The following is a 24,546-nucleotide window of genomic DNA, read 5'->3' as shown; positions in this document are numbered from 1 at the left end:
AAACGACAGAGAAATTTGTTAAGATCTGAGCAGATGCTCGAAGGAATCTGAAACATTGAAATAGCATAAGACTGAATGCTAGTAGCCACAACTTTAATTAAAACCTCCTTGCCAGCAGCAAAGAGGATAGAATCCTTCCATCCAGCGATCTTGGATTGAACTCTCTCAACGAGGTTCGCCAAAAGGTTCCTTTTGGAGCGCCCAAACTCAGTTGAGAGGCCAAGGTATTTTGACAAGCCAGTAATAGTTCTCGCCACCCCCCGTGGGACCTTGCACATCCGGGAGCTGCGTGCACCGGATACACACCCTTCTTTTTGTTGGGGCCAAACATAATGCTAGATTTTTGAAAATCAATTTCTTGCCCTGCAGCCAAAAAATAATCAGAGTAAATTCAAAAGGGTTTGGCATGCATGCTGACCAGCTTTAGAAAAGGCATACAGTCATAAGCAAAAAGGGGGTGAGTCACACGTGGACCTGCCCTACTAGTGATGTAGTTCAAGCCTATCGATTGGGCTCTAAAACTTCCTTATTTGTTGGAGATTTGGGTGGATATTTTGTTGGAAATTTGGATAGATATCCAGTCAGCTCAAGGAGATATTGATTCTGCTCAGATAAAGAATTCGGCCAGCAGCGTAGTTGGGAGTATCGTCCAGCCTGCCATTAAGTATTTGAGCAGTTTAAGTATGGAGATTTATTTCCAGAATATTCAAGCGAGCCAATGGCCAACATGTGGAGAAGAGCGTAGAAGAATTGACAGCTCATATTAGTGCTAAATTTGGGGAAGTTTAGTCCTTGCGTGGGGGATTTCATTGACCGAAAATTCGTTCCTATTTTAAAGGCTGCTTTATGTAATTAGTGGTTTTTATTCCTAGGACTCTTTCTATTTCAGTTAACTAGATGGATTTGATTTGATTTGGAATTAGTTTCCAATTAGGATAATGTCCAGTTGTAAGGGCTTCCTTTACACACAAGGAAGGATCCAATTGCTGTAATTAACTTATTATTATAAATAAGGGATGGTGACTGCTGGATTTTGGTAGCCAACAAGATTGAAAAGAAAAAAATAGCTTTGTGTTTTGCTCTGTGAGAGGGATAAAATTTGGCTGCTACTCAGGTAGTAGGAACTAGCCTGTTATCCATACGTGGCAGTGGTTAGTGAAATCACTTGTGCAAAAAAAGTATTTAATATTTAAGTAAATACTAACAAGAAGCGGTTGTTATCTTTTTTCCGTTAGATGACATTATATCCTGTTTTACTCCTTCATTGGGGTAAAACATAAAATAAAAGAAAAAGTACATACTAAACTCTTAATGTCTCCTACTCTTCTTCTTCTTCTTCCCAACTGGACACACTGCAAGTACCCGAACGGCCCAGCCCCACCACACCCTCCCCTGCCACCGTCCAGCTTCACCTTTCTTCATCCCAACCCACCGCCCCATATCCCTGTATTTACACGCCCCTTTCTTTCTCATTTTGTTTATGAAATTATAATTGTAATGTTCTTTTGTTATTGAGGCTAAGTGATTGTTGACCTGTTTTAGAAGCTCATCATGGTCATCCACCCCCTGTTATTTCAGAAGCTTGAATTCAGCTCCCTTTTTTCCTTTTTTTTTTGGGGGGGGGGGGGATGGGGGTTGAATTAATATCATATTACATGGTGACTCATATTCAGCTGTAGCTTGGGCTGACCACAGGACAATGAGCCATTTGCACATATCATCAAGAACATTGTCCATATGCAACTCTGATGAATGTCTAATTGAAAATTTTAATGGAAGCGCAGATTAAAAGATTGGTTTCAGATCCTTCATACCCATTTTAATTGGGGTATTTTCTTGTTTTATCTCTATGGGGTGGTTTCAGGCCTAATCTGTTGGAGATGTCAGTTGTACTTCTGTTGATTATTGTATCATTAGCTATGAATAATTTGTTACTCATAAAATGAAAATTAAAAATAAAACTTATTTTAAGAGTGAAAATGATAAAATAGCTCAAGGGGAGTTGCTAAGTTGGGTTTCTTCTACTTGATTTTATGGCTGAGGTAAAGTTTGGTTGAAAATTCAAATGGGCTTATAGAAGTGATCTATTAGCAGTTCAGAAAATAAATAATAAGAAATGAAGTTGGAAAGGGGAAACGTTCAAACATGACAATTCGACTGATCATGGAATTCCTTGAATTACAGAAACCGCCATGAAGCACCTAACGCTAGGGTTTTCAGAGGCTACAGGGGACATGGGGTGGTGGGTTGGGATGAAGAAAGGTAGAGAGGCTGGACGGTGGCAGTGGAGGGTGTGATGGGCCTGAGCTGTTTCGTAGTTGGTGGGCAGGGAAGGAGTGTCCTCTAGTTGGGAAGAAGTATAATAGACGTTAGGAGTTTTGTTTGCACTTTATTCCGTTTTATCCTAATGAAGGGGTAGAACTGAGATATAATGCCAACAAATGGAGAAAGGATAACAACTGCTTGTTAATATTTACTTAAATATTAAATATTGCTTTTGTACACGTGGTTTCACTAACCACTGCCATGTATGGGCAAGGATTAAAGTATCGGTATCGGTCGTCGTATTGATCGGTCAAAATTAATATACGTATCGGAGGATATCGTATCGTATCAGAGATACGCTAAAGATACGCACATAAATGGATAGGGAACACATTTTTATACACTTTTGCATAAAAAAATAGTTAAAAAAAAGTTATATATAACATGTAGAATGCATAATTACTTAAGTAGAGGGTATCGTATTGATAGACAAATATATTGAGTTGAAAATGTTCAAAATAATGAGGTTTGAGTTTCTTACAATTTTTTTTTTCCTCATTGCCATTGCCACTGTGATGAGTGCCATGAAGAGTGTCGTGGTGGTTCAAATCCTTGGCTAGGACATTCTTCTTCAATAGGAACAACTACGATGATGTTCTGCACTTGTCAAATATAGGCACAATATTTACCTCAGTCGAAATATTTATGGTAGTGGGTCTCCCATTCATTGTAGAATCTTCTGTACTGCTCAGGAGTGGCCAATGTTGGTCCTGCATAAGTCCCATATCCATAGCTTGAAGAAGCACCTGAAGATACATGGTGTCTGTGTCCGTGTCTGTGTCCGGATGAGGAACCAGCATGATCTGAACTTCTGTACTGCTCTGGATTGGCAAATGATTGTCCTGCATAAGTCCCATATCCATAGGCTGAAGATGCATCTAAAGATACATGGTGTCCATATCCGGATGAGGAACCAGCAAGATCTAAACTAATGCACATTAACTCGATGCTACTCATCAATGCATCAGTAGCACTCGGATTGTGGGATCGCTTACCCCTCCGACTATAAGACTTTGGTTGTGTGCGAGCACCATGATGACTATCTTGAGTTGCATGTGTAAATGCAGCCTCCTCTGTGAAATGTAGTGGGACATAAGTTTGGCCACCATCCTTGTCTTGATCGTCATCATCACTATCTGGTTGAATTACACCATATGTAGCACCTGATCTCGTCCTCCTAATATCGCCATCATTGGAGCAATCATCCTCTTCCATAGCTGATGATGCTTGGGTTTCATCATCAACAATATTTTTAAAATCTTCATTTATATCTTTAATGAGGTCATCTATAATGGGATCATGTGTGGTTTCTCGTCGATCTTCAAATAATTTGTCCAACACTAAAACATTTTCAGTCTCCTCAATCCATCCCCTAACTGGATCTTCCTCGTCGAGTATGTGGATGATGTCAATTGGGTTGACATCAATATCATCCCCTGATTTTTTCAATTCTAAATATTTCATCTTCAATTTCATGTTGTAGTGCACATACACTAGCTTCTCCAGCTTCTCATAACTCAGACGATTCCGAGGTTTGGTGTGTATCAATCCGAACGTACTCCAGTTACGTTCGCAACCACTTGAGGATGCCGTGCATGATAATATTTTCATTGCGATTGGCCTTAAGTTGGAGCGCTCCATCCATAGTTCATCCACCAATCAGCTGTACAAAGATAATTGCAACATTAGGAGTTTGAAATAAATTTGAAATACAAGGATAGGTGATTAAGCCTAAATTACCAGGGCGTTGTGTTCCTCTAGCACGGATAGCTAAATGATCAGGAAACCTTTGAGTGGCCTCTCGGAAGTACTTCACCTATACATGTATTAACATATTAATATGCCACTCAATGTATTAAATATTAATCAATGATTCAATATCTAAGTTTAGTAGACTACTAACCTCTTCAACTGCATCTTTGGCCGAATCAATATTAGGAGCTAACTTGTTGATAACATCCTTCAAAGATTCCATCAAATCTTTCCTAAACCTTAAATTGTTCTTGTAGTGCAGATGCGGATTCAAATAATAGGCTGCACATTGACATTGTTACATATCACTTATTGTTAACGATTAAATATATTAAATTACTAATAAAGTAACTTATAAATTTAATTGAGAAAATACCTGCCCGATGAAAGTCTTGAACCAAATTATTTTCCCATCGACGATTTATAATCTTAAAAATTGCCTTAAATGACTTTGGGTTCTCCTCTTCTATCTTTTGTTTGACAACTTCCATACAATGCACTGTATTTCCCATCGTCTGTGCCTTATCACCATCAACTACTTTAAGTATCACAAATAGTGGTTGCATAATCTTAGTAAATCGGTATATCCTTTCCCAAAACTTTGTTGAGGTGATTAGGTCTTGAATAGTTTTCCAATTTCAGTGGTTGCATATCTACTACTGAACCACTCATTAGAGGTGAATGACTTAACTAGCCCTTCCTTCTGTTTTTGAATACTATCAGGTGCAATATAATTTATTGCAAACCTTGTTGCTGCGGGCCTCACCAAGTCACCTTTTGTGTACTTTCTCATCAATGCCAACACCCAGCTATGATTGTAGATGAAGTTGGTGATCATCTTGGCATCAGAAACCAATGTCTGCACTTTGTTCATTTCACCAATGTTCTTAAACATCAAATTAATAGAATTGGCTGCACAAGGTGTCCAGTATAAGGTGAGATACTTCACATAAGTAAAGTACCAACCTTTTTGAAATTGGAGGCATTATCAGTCACAATCTGGACAACATAATTTGGCCCAACTTCCTGAACAACTTCATCCATTAATTTAAACAAATACATTGAGTCCTTGATATCTGAGGATGCGTTGAAAGACTTATGGAATATTGTTTTCCCATCACAATATATCAGAAAATTGATGATGGACATCCTCGTCGGTCCACTCCACCCATCACACATGATGGTCACTCCATATTCAGGCCACTTGTATTTAAACTCTTCAATGTATTCATCCACCTCTTTCACAATCATAGTTTTTAAGGCGCTGGTAAGGCGACGCCTTAGCAGCGCCTTGACGCTGATGCGGTCTAGAGATGGTAAGGCAGTGCTCCGCCTTATGTGAATTGGCGCCTTATGGGTTTTTTTTTTTTTTTTAAACACATTTTTAAATTACTTCATGGAGATTTCAAATATAGATTTTTTATTAGTAGGTGTATGGTTTTGTTAACACTTGAGATGTATGGGATCAGCTTTACTCCGTCAAAAATAACCAAAACAAATAAAACAAAAACACGATTCACAAACAAGGTTTGGATTTTGTCAAGGGTTTTAAGAAAGGGCTTTGAAAATGAATCAAGGAACAAGGAAGAACCATTGATCCAGACCACCATTTTGCTCCGGCAGTGGTGAGCTTCATTCTTCTTTGACGGGAGTAGAAATATAGTAGATGACCTTAGGACTTAGGCACTCATTTTGGCATCATAGAGGTAAGTATAATAAATACTTGTATTTTTTGTCTTATTTTCTTTATATTTATAATTTTGCTTCATAATTATGTATTTATATTATATGTTAATATGATTGATGATTGATGAAGATGAATTTAGTTTATTCACTTTATTGATTTGTTTTCTCGATGAATATCTTACATTGGTATGAATATGAATATTTAATATTTATTTAACATATGAGTAATAGGATTCAACTAGGATTTGAGCCAAATAGATTGGTTTTATAAAAAAATTACACAGGAACGCTTTAGTCGATAAGGCGATGCTTTTATGCCCGCCTTATCACTAAGGCGCTCTGAAAGACCCTCAAACGCCTCTGTCGCCTTACCGCCTTAAAAACTATGTTCACAATAGTATCTAAGTATGGCCCTGCAATTTCATGGGGTGTGGGTGGCTTCACATTTTTCCCACATGTTTGAATCTCCTTGACCATAGCCTTGAAGTACGGATCTTTAGCTTTGTGAGGTGGAATCATAGAACTGTGGAACCACCTAGAGATTGCTTTCCCAATTTTTTTATTCAATGTTTTTGGTTGGAAAGCCTCTTCAATCCTTTGTTGCCCTTCATCATGATGTTTATATGGTGCATCTCTCATATCTCTAATTTCTGGGCTCCTTTTCCCCTTACCTTTACCACTGGAGGCAAATTTGTCAAACATGCCCTTCACAGTGCCTCCAATATCTACACTTGGACGACTTCTAGAGCCAGAACTTTGTTCATAAATTAGCGGGCCACCACGCCTAGGTCTTACAGATTGACTTCTTCTTAGCTGTTTTGCTATCCATTATTTTTCTTTTCCTTCCTCCCTTGAAATATGCATCGCTCGTGCAAGCTGTTGATCTTCATCCTCTGCCTCCATATCAGATCCTTCATAATCCTCATGATCCCTTAGATTCTCAACCAATCGATCATCTTCTACAACAACTTTTTTTGCTTTATCTCTACTTCCCCTTAAGTGCTTCTTCATTGCTTTGCTTATTTCATCTGGGCACTTGTTACATTTGGCAACATTAGAAAATCCTCCAGCCAAATGTTGTTTATGTCTGGTAATTCCACCTCTTAGGTGGATAGTATCACAGTAATTGCATTTTGTACACAACCTATATTGCATTGTACTTTCTCGGCTGTAGCCCATCCAATATCCCTAGTCCGTTCTTTAGGCGCCATCTTCCTACAAAGATACATAATGAATCTTAATATGTATATTTATTGATTTAGTATTTAGTACATAATAGCATTTTTTTAGAAACTAAAATGAGATGCATCCAAAGAAAAAAAAAGATTGTTTTGTATTTTTCCAAATTTACATAAATTTGAAATGCACACTTTTTTTGGAAAAAATTGTGCATCTAATTTTACATCATGGTCATTGGCCAAGTAAATTATATATTTTTTTAAAAACTAAAATAAACTGAATTTTATAAAAAAATTGTATTTTTTTTTAGTATTTTTCTCATTTTTTAATTAATTTTCGAAATAAAAAAATAAAAAATACAAACTATTTAGAAAACTTAAATTTTTTTTATAGAAGTAGTAGATTAAATGTTTTTAAAGAACATATAAAAAATCAACAAAGTGTGGACCAATATATTTGAGTAGATCTAAGAAATAAAAAAAATTTGTAACCCTCACTTTTTTGTGGAAAAAATGTGGGTTTCATTTGAAATCATGTATTTAGTAATTATAAGTTATGACATTATTTTTAAGAGTTGAATGAACTAAATTTTCTAAAAAAAAAATTTTTTTTTTGGGATTTTTTTTAAATTAATTTCGGAATAAAAAAATTAAGAAAATATATTTTTTTGAGAAAAATCAAAATTTTCCATGGAAGTTGTAGAACACTTGTTTTTACATAACATATAAAAAATCTAAACATTTTTAACCATTGAGCATGAGTAGATCTAAGAAATTTGAAAAAAATTGAAACCCTCATTTTCTCTTGAAAAAAGTGTGTAAATCCTTATAAATCCAATGATTTTATGTAATAATGATGCACAAAATGTGATTCTAAGTATGATGAACCTTAGATTTGTGAAAAAACTTGAAAATCTAAGGTTAAAGTTGAAAAAAGTGAGTAAAGATTCAAGAACTTACTATTCAAGACTTTCAACTTTCAAGTTCAAGGTTCTTCTTGGACTATGTTTTTCTCCTTCTTTGAACCATTCACTTCCACAATGTTTCTTTCAATCTACCATTTGAGTCTCCAAAAAGGTGTATAAATCAAAGGTGAAGAAAGAAGATAAATATAGGAAACTGTTGGTGAGAGTTTGAAGTGTTTGTTTCAAACAACAAAAGGCACATTCACACTTAAGTAGCCGTATCATACCGTATCGGTGCGTATCGGTTTGATACTGTACGATACAGTACCGATACTCTCGGGAATTTTCATGTTTTCAAAAGTTCGTATCGTAGAGTATCGTGCATATGGGTACGGCATGATACGGTACTACCGATACACAAAAGAGGGCCCAAAATTCCCTGTAGCGTGTCGGTATGTATCGTGCCAATGCCTACCGATACCGATACGTATCAAACGATACGACACGATACGCACCGATACGACACGATACGCACCGATACTTAAAACCATGCGTATGGGTAGCAGCCAAATACATGTAAGCGAGTATGGTGAGAGACCAAAGAAACAGTGAAAGGCCATGGGTGAGAGACCCAAGTCTGAGAGAGACTACCCCTATCCTTCTTCTCTACCATTTTCTATTTTGTTTCTATTTTATTTCCATTGCAATTGAGGTTTATTGAGAAAACCTCTAGTTGTAGATTAAGGGTACTAGTCCCTATTCCTACATTAACTAGTCTTGATGCCCTGTATATAGAGAGAATGCTTAGCTCTCAAAAGATGACAGGAGAAGGCTTTTGGCACAAAATAAGAAGGTAAGGGCTGAGAGGGAAGCCTGCTGAAGCCCACGGTATGGGGGCTGACTTGGCCAGTAATAGATTTATTAATTTTGATTCGGTAGAAAATCATTGTCACGCATTGCATTATCCATATAACCCCCAAGGAACAGAAGACCCAACTGAAGAAGAACATGCTCAAGAAATGGCCACTCAATCTTGTCATATGCCTTGCACAAATCAAGTTTCCATCCATATAGCCATTTTCCCCCTTAGCGGAGTGCATCTGGTGCAAAATTTCATGAGTAACATAGATATTATCTGAAATTGCCCTAGAAGGGATAAAACACTCTCTGATAAGGGTTAATGAGGTAATTAAGAAGTGGCTTGAGGTGATTGACATGGCATTTAGCAATAATCTTATAGACGACTGTGCATAAACTAATGGGTCGAAACTGGCTTAACTCCACTGGGTGTTTAACTAATACAGCCCAACTCCTTCGGTTGGGCTCCAAGGTAGGCCCATATTTTGGGACTGTTAGTCCAGTTGTATTCTCCCCTAGTTAATCATTGAAGAGCCTGTTATAGGGAGAGTATTTCTTCAAATTTTGTTGGAGATTTGGTTGCTTGAATTTGTGGATCGCATGGCAAGCTTGTGTGGAAGATATTTTCCAGATTTTTGGTGGGCCCCATGGTCAGTTGCATGGAGATTTTCTTTCCAAGGGATCGAACTGTCAAGAAGAGCTGCCAAAGAGATAATTTCAGATTCAATTTTTGTCTTTGTGCGGGGGACTTAAGTAGTCAGATTTAGTTTCTATTTTATTGATTAGTTTCTAATTCTAGGACTCTTTATTTTGTTGACTAATGGGATTGGATTTACTTTGTAATTAGTTTCTAATTAGGACAAAGTCTAGTATGTAAAGGATTTCCTTTCCATGCAAGGAAGGAGGCTGCAGTCAATTGATATTATAAATAAAGGCAGGAGGCTGTATTCAGCAGCCAACAATTTTGATGAGAATAGGTGAGATGCCTGGAGAGAGAGAGAGAGAGAGAGAGAGAGAGAGAGAGAGAGAGAGAGAGAGAGAGAGAGAGTAGGCATCTCACCTACTAGGTCTCTCACCTACTCAGGAATCTCTCCTAAGATCCTAAGCATGTGATGAATAGTGGGGAACCATTGGACGGAGCTAACGACATCGGGTCCTACAATATGCTAGTTAGACTGATAGTTTCTTTCTTTTTACTAAAATCTGAGATATTTTCTTAAGATTTTGTTTTCTTCTATAAAATCTGACCCTTAGATCGTGGATTGGATCTAAGAATTCTGAACCATCATATCTGAATCCTCTCATCCCATCTCATCGGTGTGCCCATTGATGGATCTGATCGACCTATATCAGTTTGGTATTAGAGCCAAACTTGAAGCTTTTCATCATGGAAGTTGATCTATCCATCTATGACTTATTTCTTTTGATGAAAGATGATATTTATCAGTCCAATATGCAAGACCTTAGGGCTACTTTTCGGAATTTAGAGTGGGCATTATAGAGAGGCCACTAAAGAGTTCCATAAAATAAGTGACGTTATATTTGAATTACTGAAGAATCACTAGAAGTGGATGAACTTCAAGAGAAGGCCATGATTGAGATTGAAGCTGAAGAATTGATCGATGGTCCAATTGATGTTGTGTGGGCCAAATAACGGATTCTAATTGAGGAAACACAATTTGAAGAGATCAAGACCATTGATTTCCTTCTTCCTCCACAAATATTGAATGTGATGGAGGACAAATGTTGCTGATTTTATTTGCGATGCGTAGGATCATCATTGTATCAGTTAATCGCCAAAAATTAGGATAGAATGCCTGAGTGATCTAACTGATCACACAAGCCCTTTATTTATAATAAGCAAAAGGGAGTCATGAAAGAACTATAAGTTATGCTATATACCCTATTTACAACTATGACCCCCATCAAGTTATACCCCAATTACAACTATGATCCCCATCCAACCACCCCACTCTAAATAGGGTTGGTGGAAGGGGGAAAGTACCCTAATGCCCCTGCGGCACACTTAAACATATATTCTAACACTCCCCCTCAAGTTGGTGTATAAATATACACATGCCCAACTTGAGTAAACTAGGATGAAACACCTTCCTGACTAACCCTTTAGTGAACACATCAGCTAATTGATCACCAGACTTCACAGAGGGAATACAAATTAAACCAACATCCAACTTTTCTTTGATGAAGTGTCTGTCAATCTCCACTTGTTTGTTACGGCCATGCTATACTAGATTATGAACAATGCTGATAGCGGCTTTCTTATCATAGTAGAGCATAATAAGAAGATGAACAAGTACACCAATATCATCTAACAACATGTGTAACCACAACAACTCATAAATCCCTTGTGCCATAGCATTAAACTCTGCTTGAGCATTGGACTTAGCCACCACATTTTCCTTTCTTCTGTTTCAGGTGACAAGATTCCTAACCACAAAGGTACAATAATCTAAGATGGACTTTTTGTCAGGTGAACCAGCCCAATCAACATCTATACAGACTTCAACTCTGAAATAATCATGAGGAGATAAAAGGATCCCTTTTCCTGGACCTGACTTCAAGTACCTCAAGATATGTGTAACTGCCTCAATGTGGGAAGAATAAAGATCATACATAAACTGACTTACCAAGTTAACAGCCATGGCAATATTAGGCCGTGTGTGGGAGAGATAGATCAGCTTTCCAACCAACCGTTGATAACGGCCTTTGTCCACTGATTCACTCTCTTTTTCCTTGAGCCGAGTATAAGCTTCCATGGGAGTATCAGAAGGATGACAACTCAACAATCCGGCTTCAGATAATAGATCAAGGATGTTTTTCCTTTGAGAAAGAAAGAAAGATGCCTTTAGAAGATCGAGCAACTTCAATCCAAAGAAAATACCTTAGTTTTCCAAGATCTTTTATCTCAAACTCTCGACCAAGAAAGCTCTTGAGACGACCAATCTCAACACTGTCGTTTCCTGTTACCACAAAATGTCATCAACATAGACAATGAGCACGGTAACTTTATCAACATCCTCTTAATGAACAATGTGTGGTCAACATTACTCTGTCTGTAACCATAATTAGCAAATTTGGATTTGGGAATTATTCGGAATAATTCGATTGTTTAATTTAGGAATTCGGTCAAAAAAGCGGGTAAAATAAAATCCGGTTTCGGATTTGGATTCGGGAATTATTCTTCTACAAAAATAAAAGCCTAGCAAAAAATTTGGATATTATTTTTATAATTTATTGTATATGTTTTATATTATTAAGCAATTAAATTGATCTCTTCCCATTTTTCCTATTTGTTGAAAAAACCCAGCCCAACCCTATGCCCCATTAACTCAGCACATAATTGGAGTCCCTACTCCCTACTAAGCCCTATAGAGCTCAACCCAACCCAGCCCTAGATCGACCCTGGTTGGGCGGAATTGGCCCTGATCAACTCTAGTAACCCGTTATATTTTGCTCTAGCCGATCAAACTTTAGCAACCCTTTACAACGCCATCCCTTGGAGAATGCCAATATTATAGGGACACCCCCCTCTTTCACCAAATTGGACTCAGACCCCTTATCGTCAGTCTTTGTTGAGTGATGTTGTGATATGACAATTTTGCCCTTATGAATAAAACACTCTTATTATACTATTCCAAAAATACCCTTTAATCACCCTTATCACTTTCTCTCCCTCATTCCTTTTCCGTACACCTCAACCTGTGAGTCCGATGAGATCCTAACTATCTGAGTTGCTATCGCCGACGAGTTGTGCTCATTCCGTTGACGGCGAATGGTGCTCTTCCCATCGCTGCATCCAATGGTGCCTCAGCTGGGCCTTGATAGAAACCATTCCCAAAAGGGTTGGTAGCAGTTGCAGCCAAGAGAACCTGAATTCCTCATGTGTCCATACTGAAGCTCTCGACGATGACATCTGCGGCGGTCATAACTACATTAACGCGTTTCTATGATCGGCTCCAGTTGCGAGCTGCAAGACTTGGCTCCTAGTGAGGGACTTGCCCAATGAGTAATTCTCGTCGAGGATCTGATTACCCATTTGGAGAGAAAGGGTAGAGGGCTTCTTGTTCTTGGAGTTGAGGTGGTAGTACTTGTCTGTGATCTTCCACCAAGTGAGAACACAGGGTTGGGGTTGGGTCTTCAATGAAGCTTGTGAGGATGATATGAGGGAAGAGATGAAATCTGAGATAGGGTCTGGCCGAGCAAGGGAAAGTATCATAGGTTTGCGTGGGTTGGTAAAGAAGCACATTATCTGCCATATGAAAATTCACTCTGGTAAAAATAATGAAAGCTTAAGCACCGTGATAGGAAATATTTTTTTTTTTAATTGAGCACTTCAATCTGAAAGAAACATCATTCAAAATCAATCTGCCATGGATCGGAAGGAATGTACAACGGAGGACTGTTGATACCTCAAACCAAATAGGTGGATCTGGAGTGGCTGGATTGTCTTCATTTCCTTTGTTTCGCCATCTATATCACCATCATGTGGAATAATATGATGAAACTCCATTCCAGAAGGAATAATCTGTAAATAAGGATAAGAAATTATTTTATGAGAAAGCCATCCAGTGAAAGTGCTCTTACAACTTGACCAGTTGTCATCAAATATGCAATTAATTGAAGCTTTCTTTAAATTCACCAAGTAACCTCCATGGGAACCATAAATAATTCAATAAACATTTAGTACTTACAACCATATGAGGCATGAAGCTATTGTGGATCGATGCGATTTCACCGCCGGCAAGTCCATTGAAGAGCCCATCCAGGTCTCCATCGCCGGTATTTGGATCGATGAGGCCAGATCTGTCGGTGGCGGATATGGAGCAGAGGCGGCGGCGGCGGCGGCGGTGGAGGAGGAGGACGTGAGGGAGAAGGCTTGGCGCCTTCACCGGAAGGGGTTGCAGCCGCCAATCGATCAGGTATAAGGGATCTTCTTCTCCGACTTTATTCTCCAACTCAGTGACTCACGCGATCGGATTGAGTTGAGTTTCATTTTTCAATCGATTTTGGGAATACAACCATTAAGGGCAATTTCGGTATTTCCCTACTTTTAAGGGCAAAATGGTATTTGAGAAAAATTTGAATTGCTGATGTCAGCATTTTTCTTATATTTTGTGACGATGACTGACGGCAAAGGGTCCGAGTCCAATTTGGTGAAAGAGAGGGGGTGTCCCTCTAATATTGGCATTCTCCAAGGGCTGGCGTTGTAAATTACCCATAAAAAAAAATAAAGAGTATTAAAAAAGGGAATTCCAAGAACACTTCAAAGTTCTATATCGCTCGTTGGCCCTCGCTGACTCCGATACGCTGTCTAGGATATTTAGGTGTGACCGTGTGATGTTATCTTTCGTGTTTGATATATGGACATTTAACATTAGACTGAGTTTCCGACCAATTAAAAAGACCAAACTTTCTCCTATCTTGGAAGAGTCTTTTATTCTCTTCTTTAGATCTCTATTCCCTTCGTTCTCTCTCTCTCTTTGCCTCTCTCCCACATAGGTTCTTCTGCTTCTGATTCTGATACAGAAACTTGAGACATTCACAGTACTCCTTGAATGGATGCAAACAGAAAACAAGCTACGAAGCTTTGGGAGCAGGTTGCAAAGCAATAACAGGCATTGAACCGTAATCTTATCTTTACTTTAATTCACCGTTACCATAATCATTTTGAGTTACTAATTTTGAGAGATCGCCATTCATTGAGATTTTTTCCTCTGAAGAAATTTTATAAGTTTGAAATAAAACGACCATGGCGGTTAGTTGTCTACGTGTACGATCAGGTTTCTGGTTTTCTGCAGCTCATTCATTTTATTTGTTTTTTTTTTAATAGCTTAGGTTTAGGGTTAGGGATTGTTACATTGGAATTTGTAGTTTGAGGTAAGGGTTTTGGTGTCGATCTTGTGATAGGACGATTGAAGATGGAAAATCCTATTTGTTCGATTTTTTTTCTTTTTTGGGAGTGGGTTTAGCAGAACCGAATAATTTGGTTTTAATTCGGTTAGGCTGATTTTTTCGCCTTTTTAAAACCAAATTAGAAAAAGTCGTGACTTTTACCCTTTTTTATTTTTTATTCGGATTCGGTCAGAATCTTTCATATTATTCGAAAAAATTCTATTCGGACAAATAATTCGCGAATAATTTGGCGAATTTAACAACTAGGACTGTAACTCACAGAGACCATTGCCATGTGAAACCTTCCAAATCATGCCTGAGGTGACGTTTTAACACATAGAGAGCACGCTTCGACTTGCAGACCTTGCCCTAAGTTTCTTTACTGGAGAATCCTGGTGGAATATCCATGTCAACTTCCTTTTCGAGCTCTGCATGAAGGAAATCATTCTTAACGTCAAGTTGTTGGAGATCCCATCTTAGATTTACAACACATGAGAGTAAAATTCGCTCAAAAGTCAACTTAGCAACCGGTGCAAACGTCTCTTGATAGTCAATTCCATATGTCTGAGTGAACCCTTTAACCACAAGCATAACTTTGTACCTGTCCACTGAGCCGTCCAATTTTTGCTTTACCACAAACACCCATTTTTTTTGGGTGAATAAATAACTTATTACCAAAGAGAAGAATATGCATACACGCCCCTTATGGGGAGGGAGAAGAAAAGAAACCCTTAGCCCTCACGAGGAGGGAAGTGTCCTAAAAACAGAGCTGAGAAGCTCCCAGGAATCAACAATGTGACAATTTCTAGGGGAAGGGAGACAAGTGATAGCAACTTAAGAGATCTTTGCTTTAACATCAGAAAATATGGAGCTCCAAATCTTTTCCAAAGACCGAGAGTTGGAGGTCCATTTTCTATGATTGCTCTCCATCTAGATTTGGTTGATTGAAGCACAAAAAGCAAGGTTGGCAATTAGATTGCAGATAGTCTTCCCTTGGAATGTCATGTCGATCTAGATCCACTCCTTATGAAAAGGGAGAATTCTTCTTCTCACGGGCCAGCATTTGGATAGGACAAAACTCCAGATGGAGACGGAGACGGGGCAAGAAAAAAAGAGATAATCAATGTCTTCAGGCTCAAAACTGTAAAGATAGCATGTTGGGGACACTGGTATACTTCTCTGGATGAGGAAGGCTTGCGTAGGAAGGCATTTCATGAAGACTCTCCATGCTGTGAAGCTTTGTCTGGGGATATAATGCTTGAACCAAATAAGCCTATGCCATGGGGGCTGGATTCCTATGCAATCTGATATGGTCCCAAGCAAACTTGATACTGAAGAGCCCATTTGAGGAGTGGAGCCAAACGATTGAATCATTTCTTGGGTGACCTCTAAGAGGATAGCGGGCAAACTATCCCAGATCTCAGCAATTTGAGGAGAGGAAGGGGCTGGTGGGGTCCAGACTCCGGAGGATAATATGTTAGCAACCCTATCTTGCCTAGACAACCCGGAGCTGTAGATGCTATGAGCAGAGAGCACTTTCAAGAGGATTCCCATAGGATGCCAAGGGTCATACCAGAGTAGGATGGAAGAGCCGTCCCCTATGCTAAAGGAGATGGATCTAGAAGCAATGGCTCTAAGAGAGAAGATCTTGCATCACACCTAGGAGGGGTCTGAGGAATATTCATGGTCTAAAAGGAGCCTTGCTTAATTATATGAGAGTACACCCAATCCACCCAGATGCATTTCTTTTTGGAAGCCACTTTCCAGATGAGCTTTAAGATTCCTGCATTATTGACATCCTTGATTCGCCTAAGACCGAGGCCCCCTTCATTTTTGGGAAGGCATGCCGCGGCCCAACTGATGGGGCGAAGGAATCTAGAAGATTCACATCCTTTCCATAGGAAGGCAACAAAGATGGATTCCATTTTAGAGATAATGGTCTTGGGCAGCCCATAGATTCTATACCAATAGATAAAAGAGGTTTGGAGGATAGCTCTAACAAGCACAAGCTGCTCCCGCAAGGGATAAGAGCTTTCCTTTCCAAAGTTGATGGCGTTTCCTAATGAGATCCAACATAGGAGTGCAGTGGTGGGCAGTAAGCTTCCCAGGAATAAAAGGAAGCCCTAGAAACCTTATCGGTAGAGAACCCAAAGCAAACCCAGTCTTCTTAAGGAGGGAGAGCTTCACGTCTTCAGTGATACCCGAAAGGAGGAGGGATTTTCTCGGGTTAATGAGAAGGCCAGACATCCTAGCAAAGAGATCCAGACAATGCATAATAGCATCTAATGAGGGACAATCTGCTTTGGAGAAGATCATCAGATCATCCGTAAAGGCAAGGTGAGTCAGCTTGAGAGCTCAGCATTTGGGGATAGGAGAAATGAGCTTCTGATTAGTGGCCGACTGCAAACTTCTAGAGAGGACTTCTATAGCAAGACAAAAGATGTAAGGCGATAGGGGGCAGCCTTGCCTTATTCGTGCAGAGGGGAAAAATAGCCCGCCGGACTACCACTAACCAAAACAGAGAACATGGGCGAAGCAATGCAGTGGCAGATCCAATTGGTGAAGGTAGGTGGGAAACCCATCTGGGTGAGGACCGAAATGATAAAATCCCACCGAAGAGAGTCAAAAGCCTTATGGATGTCAATCTTCATGAGGGCAGCTGAGGAATGGCCTTTTCTGTCAAACCCTCGCACAATCTTGTGGCAAAGGAGGATGTTGTCAGCAATGCTTCTTCCCGGAATGAATGCTGATTGGTTCTCACTGACAAGAGAGTCAACCACAACCTTAATGCAGATGGCAAAGATTTTAGCTATGAACTTGTACAAAAGATTGCATAGGGAAATCGCCTGAAGTCGTTTATAGAGCTTGCTCCCTCAATCTTAGGACTAAGGCAGAGAAAAGTGTGACTGATACCCTTGATTTGGCTCGGGTTGAAAAAGAAGCTCTTTACAACTTTAATCAAAACCTCTTTAATGATGTCCTAAGCTGAGGTGAGAAATCCCATACTGAAGCCATCCGGGCCAGGAGCTTTGCTAGCTTTGTGGGAGAGAATAGTCTTTGAGATTTCCTCATCTAAGGGGATTGACCAAAGCATATGGGCCATACTGGTAGGGATGAACTTGTTGAGGAGTCCAACAGGAATGGGGGTACCCGGGAGGGAGGGAGAGGGGATTGAACAACTTCTTGAAATGGTCCACGACCACCTCTTTTATTTTTTCCGCTTTGTCGACTTGGATACCCTCATAATTGGTAAGCTTGAGGATGGAGTTGAAGTTATTCCTGGCTTTGAGAGAGCGATGAAAATAGGAGGAATTCAAATCCCCTAACTCCAACCAATTAATTTTGGACTTTTGCTTCAGGAAACTTCCTCATTAGCCAATAAGCAGGCAAGCTTTGCAGATTCAGATTTCTCCTCCTCAGCAAGGGAAATGTTCAGGTGATCAGCTTGAATCTGAATCTGAATCTGAATCTGAATGGAGGTGAGATTATTCCTGCATTCAGCAACAAGAGAAGAAATGTTCCTGAAGGTATTAGTATTCCAAAGCTTTACACCCACAAACACCCATTTACACCCAACTGGTCTCTTTCCAGGAGGAAGAGTCCTAAGTTCCCATGTATCATTCTTTTTTAGGGCTCCCATTTCTTCGACCATTGCTACCTTCCTTCCATTTTCCATCTACAAGCGCTTCCTACCAATTCTGGGGGAACACGATCAGAAGAAAGCCAGGACACAGATGCACGATAGGAGGGAGAAAGGGAATCATAAGAGACAATGTGAGATATGGGGTGTTGAGTACAAGTCCTAACACCTTTCCTTAGAGCAATAGGTTGGGTAGAAGGAATTGTACCTGATGACGTGTTAGGCTTAGTGGGCTCTGGATCTAGAGCTGGTGAAGGATGTGTAAATGTGCTATAGTAGTGGTGGTGGTCTGGAGTTGCTTGTTTCTGGTGTGGCCCCTATGATACACCTAAAGAGTGGAATTATCAATGTGCTAATGAAATTCTCTAATAGTACGTTGGACAGGAGTCATCTCCCCTTAAGCTGGAATAGTGCTCTCTGTCTCACCCTGAGCTAGAACATTAATTTCTATCCCCTCACTCTCTTCAAAGGAGGATGGTGGATACACTGGTGGAGCAAGTAGATTTGGCAAATCCGGAGTGACCTCTTCACTATCAATACTTGACTCCCCCTAAAGAGGTGGCGAGTAGTAACCGACAGACTCATGAAACACAACATCCATGGTGACTATAGTATGCCGAGTAGGAGGATGGTAACAATTGTATCATATTTCTGTGTGGGGAAATAACCTAGAAAGATACACTTGATACTATAAGGTTCTAATTTCCCTGGTGAGTGGTGATCCCGAGCATAGCAAGCACACCCAAATATTTTGGGAGGAACCAAGAAAGATGAATCCCATTTAGAACATCCAGGTGTCCGGGAATCAAGGACTCGAGTTGGCATGTGGTTGATAAAGTAGGCAGCAATGAGGGTAGCTTCACTCCAGTATTGAGATGGGACCTGTCTGGAAAATGTCATTGCGGGGGCAATGTGTAGTAAATGCCGGTTCTTACATTCAGCCACTCCATTCTGAGTTAGAATACCAACGTAGCTAGTCTGATGTATAATCCCATAATCAGCAAGGTACTTTTGAAACTGGCCCTCCATGCACTCCGTTACATTATCACTTTAAAGAATTTTCAGAGTAGCATTGAGTTGTGTCTGAATCATCTTATGGAAGGGCTGAAAACAACTGAACACCTCACTTTTGTGTTGCATTATATACACCCACGTTGTGCGTAAGTAACAATCAATAAAAGACACAAACCATCGTTTGCCAGTAATAGATGTTCGGCAAGATAGACCCCAAATATTAGAGTGAACCAAATGGAAAATTGAAGAACTATTTAATGGAAAATAACTAGAATGAGTTTGTTTATCCAGAGTGCAAGATTAACAAAAAAAAAAAAATATCCCTATTACATGGCTTAACTAATTGTTGAAATAAGAGATAATATCCCAAGTGGAGGGTGTCCTAAACGACAATGCCATTGTTGCATATAAGAGGAAATAGTATTGCTGATGAGGAGTGGTAGAAACCGCATCTGTAGGGAGATAACCATCATTTGGCAAATAGAGACCGCCCTACACCTTACCACATCCAATCGTCTTTCCTGTTACCAAATCTTAAAAAATGAAGTGGGAAGGAAAAAATGTTACTTTACAGTTTAAGTCGCTAGTAAGGCTACTAATGGATAGCAGGTTAGTAGTAAAATTTGGGATGTGTAAAACTAAATTTAATGTGAGAGAAGAACATTGAATAAAACCCTTTCCAGAGACAGAAGATAGGGTGCCATCTGCGACCTAATCTTTCTCTCTGCCTGAGATGGGTAAATACTGGTGAAAAAGGTCGTATGAACCAGCCATATGATCAGTGGCACCGGAGTCAATGATAGGATTGAAGACTACCGATGCACAGTGGCCACCAAACAAGATACTTGATTAGGCGAGGTTGGAACCTGAGGGGACTGAATTGGTAGGAGTTGATGAATTGGAAGCCTTGAGCATGCGCCTGAAAGCCTGGAGTTTTTCCTGGGAGAGACCAGTATCAGTTGTAGATGGTTTGTCCATAGTTTTAGCTTGGTTAGCCTTGTTCTTGGATTTACCTCGAGCACGCTTGGCTTCAAAATCAGCTGGTTTCCCTTGAAGCTCCCAACATGTTGCTTTGATATGGTATGGTTTGTTGCAATGTTCACATTTTACCACCTCCGTTGTAGTGTCACAAGTACAGGTTGTTCCCTCAGCCTTAGTGGAACCAGTCTGACGGGCTGATTTTTTAGCAGTAAGAGGATGAACCATAGAGTTACGATGACACTCCTCTATATGAACTAGGGCAAAGGACTGTTCTAGAGTAGGGAAGGGAGATCTGCTCAGCAAGGTTTAAGATCTCGATCTCGCCCCTAATCTCGCTAAGCCAAAAAAGAGAGATCTGGTGAGATCTCGCCGAGATCTTGCATTTTTTCCTGGTCGACTCGGTGGTTGGTCTCAGTGGCCATATGGACATCATAGCCCTTGAAATTTGCCATTTACCCTATTTTAGGCTTTCTAAACACAGTGGAAACATCAGTTTTTTTAAAAATCAAACCTAAAATGATACTTTGATTTTATACCCTATGTAAGTAGTCTCCAACTCTTCGGACCCTAGGTTAGTATACTCTATTCCACAATCTACATTCCACATAGGACACAACATCTAATACTTTTAAAAGTTAGAACACATAATAATCATAAGAATTTAAAAGACATCATAGACAATTACTTAATTGTTTAACATTTAACATTGATGACTGATGAGTGATGACTAGTGAGTCAAATTCACATACATTGAATGACATAAGATAAGCAACAAAACTACGTAGGTACAATACATATTACATAACACATGTAGATATATTACATGTAGTGTAGAAGTTTGGCAGGAAAAAGCACCAAAATACCATCAACAACATGTTTCTTCCAAGTGTAGCGAGAGAGGTGAGTTCTGAGCTATTTCTCGACGAGATGGGGTCGAGAACTCGAGATTTGACAAGATTTAGCTGAGATAGCCATCTCGTCTCGGAAATTCTAAAAGAGAGATATTAGAGAGATGTTGCCGAGATCTTAAACCATGTTGCTCAGTACCTGGATATGAATTTGATCATACTCAAACGTTCAAACCAGCCAAGAAATCATACATCTTGATTTTGTCCACGTGCTTTGTGTAGGGAGCAATGTCCTCAACAGTTGAAGGGTGATAATATTCAAAGTGATCAGGCTCATAATACAGAGTGCTAAGTTTAGCATAGTATTTGGACACAGATAGATCCTGCTGAGTAGTGTTACGAACCTTCTTGCGAAGGTCAAATACCTGAGCATCTTGCCTATCCGTCCATGGGTTCCTACGAAGCATCCCAAATCTGAGCAGCAATTTCTAACAACAAGAACCCTTTAGAAATAGAGGAAAGACATTGCCAGAGAGTTATTGGTAATCCATTTGTCCTGGGCAATACCTTATATAGAGGGTTCTTTGATTTTCCTGTGATATGTCTAGTGAGACCTCTGATGGCAATGGTAAGTTAAGTAGATCTGGACCACATGAGATAACTAGTTCCCTTCAATTTCATAGAGCTAGTGCCAAAAGGCATGCATTCATTGCAACCTTGCCCATTAGATTTTGAGGATGTAGTAGTTACTTCAGATGTGATGGCACCAAGGAGAAATCGACGATGAGCAGGAGAAATATCAAAACTTCAAAATCAGCCGTTAGAAAGAGACCAGGCTTGGATCAAATTTCCCTATAGGGGTAATAAGGCACTCCTCCAAATATTGTCTGATTCTGATGAAGAACCTGTGAGATATGAACAATTAGGGTTTTGGGAGAAAACCCTAAATTTTCAAGAAGATGAGGATCACATACACACAACCTTGGCAGATAGGGCCACAAGGCTGGTCAATCTCCTCTGAGGGGTGAGGAAGGTTTCTTCCAAATATCACTTTATTCTGAGGGATGGAACCCAAAAATCGATGGGACCAGGGTTTTGGAGAGAACCCTGAAGTCACATATGGGTATGGTCTTCAATCCTGTAAGCAATAATGGATACTTCTTCAAGGTGCAATGCTTGATCTCCAAGAGGAGGTTTGATCTTAACAGAAGAAAGAATCAAACCTTAAAAAAGGGAAGAATCGAGAATCGTAGGGTAGGGAAAAGTAGTACTCCAATCACTCACTCCCAAAGTTTTAAGGTTTAAAACACTGTGGTAATGTGTAGGACAACAACTAGATTCTTATGAATCACCTCATTCATGTTGTCTTGAGGGGAATTAGGGAGACAAAGGAAGAGAAGAAGAGAAAGGGAAGGTTGAAAAAAAGAAAAAAACTAGATTAGAAAAGTGGATCTGATATCATGTTAACTACCAAATTAGGGTAGAATGCTTGGGTGATCTAACTGATCACACAAGCCCTTTATTTATAATAAGCAGAAGAGAGTCGTAAAACAACTACTAGTTATACCCCAATTACAACTATGACGGTATGACCCCCATCCAGCCGCCCACTCTAAATAGGGTTGGTGGAAGGGGGAAAGTACCCTAGTGCCCCTTCGGCAAATATATATTCTAACATTTTCAAAATGGATGATCGAGGATGCCAATTGAGTGATGGTGGTGCTGTGGCACTACAAGACTTGAGGATGAGTCTTTTTTAATAAGGAGAGAATAATGAAGGCGTAGTTATCACGGCGTCTGAGCGACCTAAGACGTTGGAAGGGGCTTGGATGGAAGGTGACACCAACAAAGTGCCCACCTACACGACCAAGGCGACCCTAATTGTCAAGGCGTCTTAATGCCTAGGTGACGCCTTGACAACTATGAATGCATGCCTTGCTTAAATTTTGTACTGGTCGTGGGTTGTAATTGTTAGTCTTTGAGTCAGGTTAGGAAATTTAGATTCTAGAATCCTTAGGTGTTCAAGAGTCCTAGTCAAGAAAGTCCAGAACTCTAGATATTAGAAGTTGAGTCCGAGTCAAGAAAGTCTAGATATTAGAAGTTAGAGTTGATATAGAAGGATTTTTTTTTTTCTATAAATAAGCATTGTACCCCCTTATGATTATGGAGTTGAATGGATTAGTTTTGGGTTGTTGATGATTGCCTTGCTGGCTTCTCTCTCTCTCTCCCTCTCTCTCCTTTTATCTGACGAGAAATTTCTCTCTTCCTCCCAGTCACACCTTAGTCTACTTTCCTATTTTCACTCACTTGCAAGCTGTCTCTATCTCTCCTTCCTTTCATCCAATCGATTCCTTGAACAACATGATAGTTTGTCTCTCCTCCCTTCTCTATCGATCTCACATACTTTCTTATTACTAAATCAGAAATATTATCTTAAGATTCTGTTATCATCTTCTACTAAATCTTTAGATTGAGGTTATATCTGAGCAATCTTATTCATCAGATCTGAATCCTCTCATCCTATCTCATCAGTGGCCCCATTACCCGCAGGTCAATTGGATCTGATCTGCATCACCACTAGCTCTGGACGCTTACTTGCTGCTGTGTGACAGTTATAATGGCCGTGTGGGAAAGTGTTCATTCTGCGGTCGTGGAGGGACCTGCCCCCTTTAAAAGTTCAAGTTTAGCAGTTAGTTCTCAATTCTTATTTATACTTTCGGTTTTCGAGTCTTTTATAGAATTTGCTTTTACGAGGTACTAGACGAAAGAAAACGATCTTAGAAGGGATATAATGAAATTCCTTAATTGGTTCTCGTTCTTTCTGAAGGATGATTTTAGATCTCATAGATTTATTTCCTTTATATGTTAATGCTTTTTACGTTGAAGTTTTTGCATGAGTTCTTGTCAGGTATACATGTACTCTTACAAGGTTAGTTATAACTTATGTTTGGATTTTTTTTTTGGTTAAAAATGTTTTGATTAATTATGATCATGTATTGTCTTCAGTTATTGTTCTGAAACAAGTGGACTTGGTAGAACTGAAATCAACTTACTGGTATTTATTTAAGTTAACCAGCTTTGGCTTTGATTGGATTATGAAATTTCACTCTCCTGTTGTTCTTAGGCCCTATCAATCTGGTTGGATGACACTGCGACTACAATTGCACTATGGCTTCAAGTATGTTGACTGGAGACCGAAGGTACATCTATTTATCGACCCTGCTGTGTTTTCTCTGATGTTCAGTTTGCATTAGTGGTTTTGCTTTCTCTACGATTACTGATCAAAAGTTCATCTAAGTTTGTAACTTTGCATCTGCCATCTAAAGACTAACTGCTTTCAGAGTCGGAGTGCTTTATTTTTTGAATTGTATCTATGATATGTTTTCTTCATTTCTGTGATGCATTGGCCTAATTCTATTCTCCCCCCTCCCCCCTCCCCCCTCCCC

At 39.5% G+C, this 24,546-nt stretch overlaps 1 protein-coding gene across 3 annotated transcripts in view; it reads left to right on the top strand.

Annotated features, from left to right (window-relative positions):
• LOC122079787 (protein MODIFIER OF SNC1 1-like) overlaps nucleotides 1–24,546 on the top strand; it is a 50,026-nt gene that overhangs the window by 3,973 nt on the left and 21,507 nt on the right. For all 3 annotated transcript variants that reach the window (XM_042646502.1, XM_042646503.1, XM_042646501.1), the window contains exon 2: nucleotides 24,225–24,300. In XM_042646502.1, the coding sequence (XP_042502436.1) occupies nucleotides 24,269–24,300 (32 nt within the window). In that variant the 5' untranslated portion in view covers nucleotides 24,225–24,268. The remainder of the gene's footprint in view (nucleotides 1–24,224; nucleotides 24,301–24,546) is intronic.

Source organism: Macadamia integrifolia, chromosome 5, assembly GCF_013358625.1.
Source record: "Macadamia integrifolia cultivar HAES 741 chromosome 5, SCU_Mint_v3, whole genome shotgun sequence".
Classification (NCBI taxonomy): Eukaryota; Viridiplantae; Streptophyta; class Magnoliopsida; order Proteales; family Proteaceae; genus Macadamia; species Macadamia integrifolia.
The sequence above is the reverse complement of the archived record's forward strand: the minus strand, read 5'-3'. Positions and strand labels throughout refer to the sequence as shown.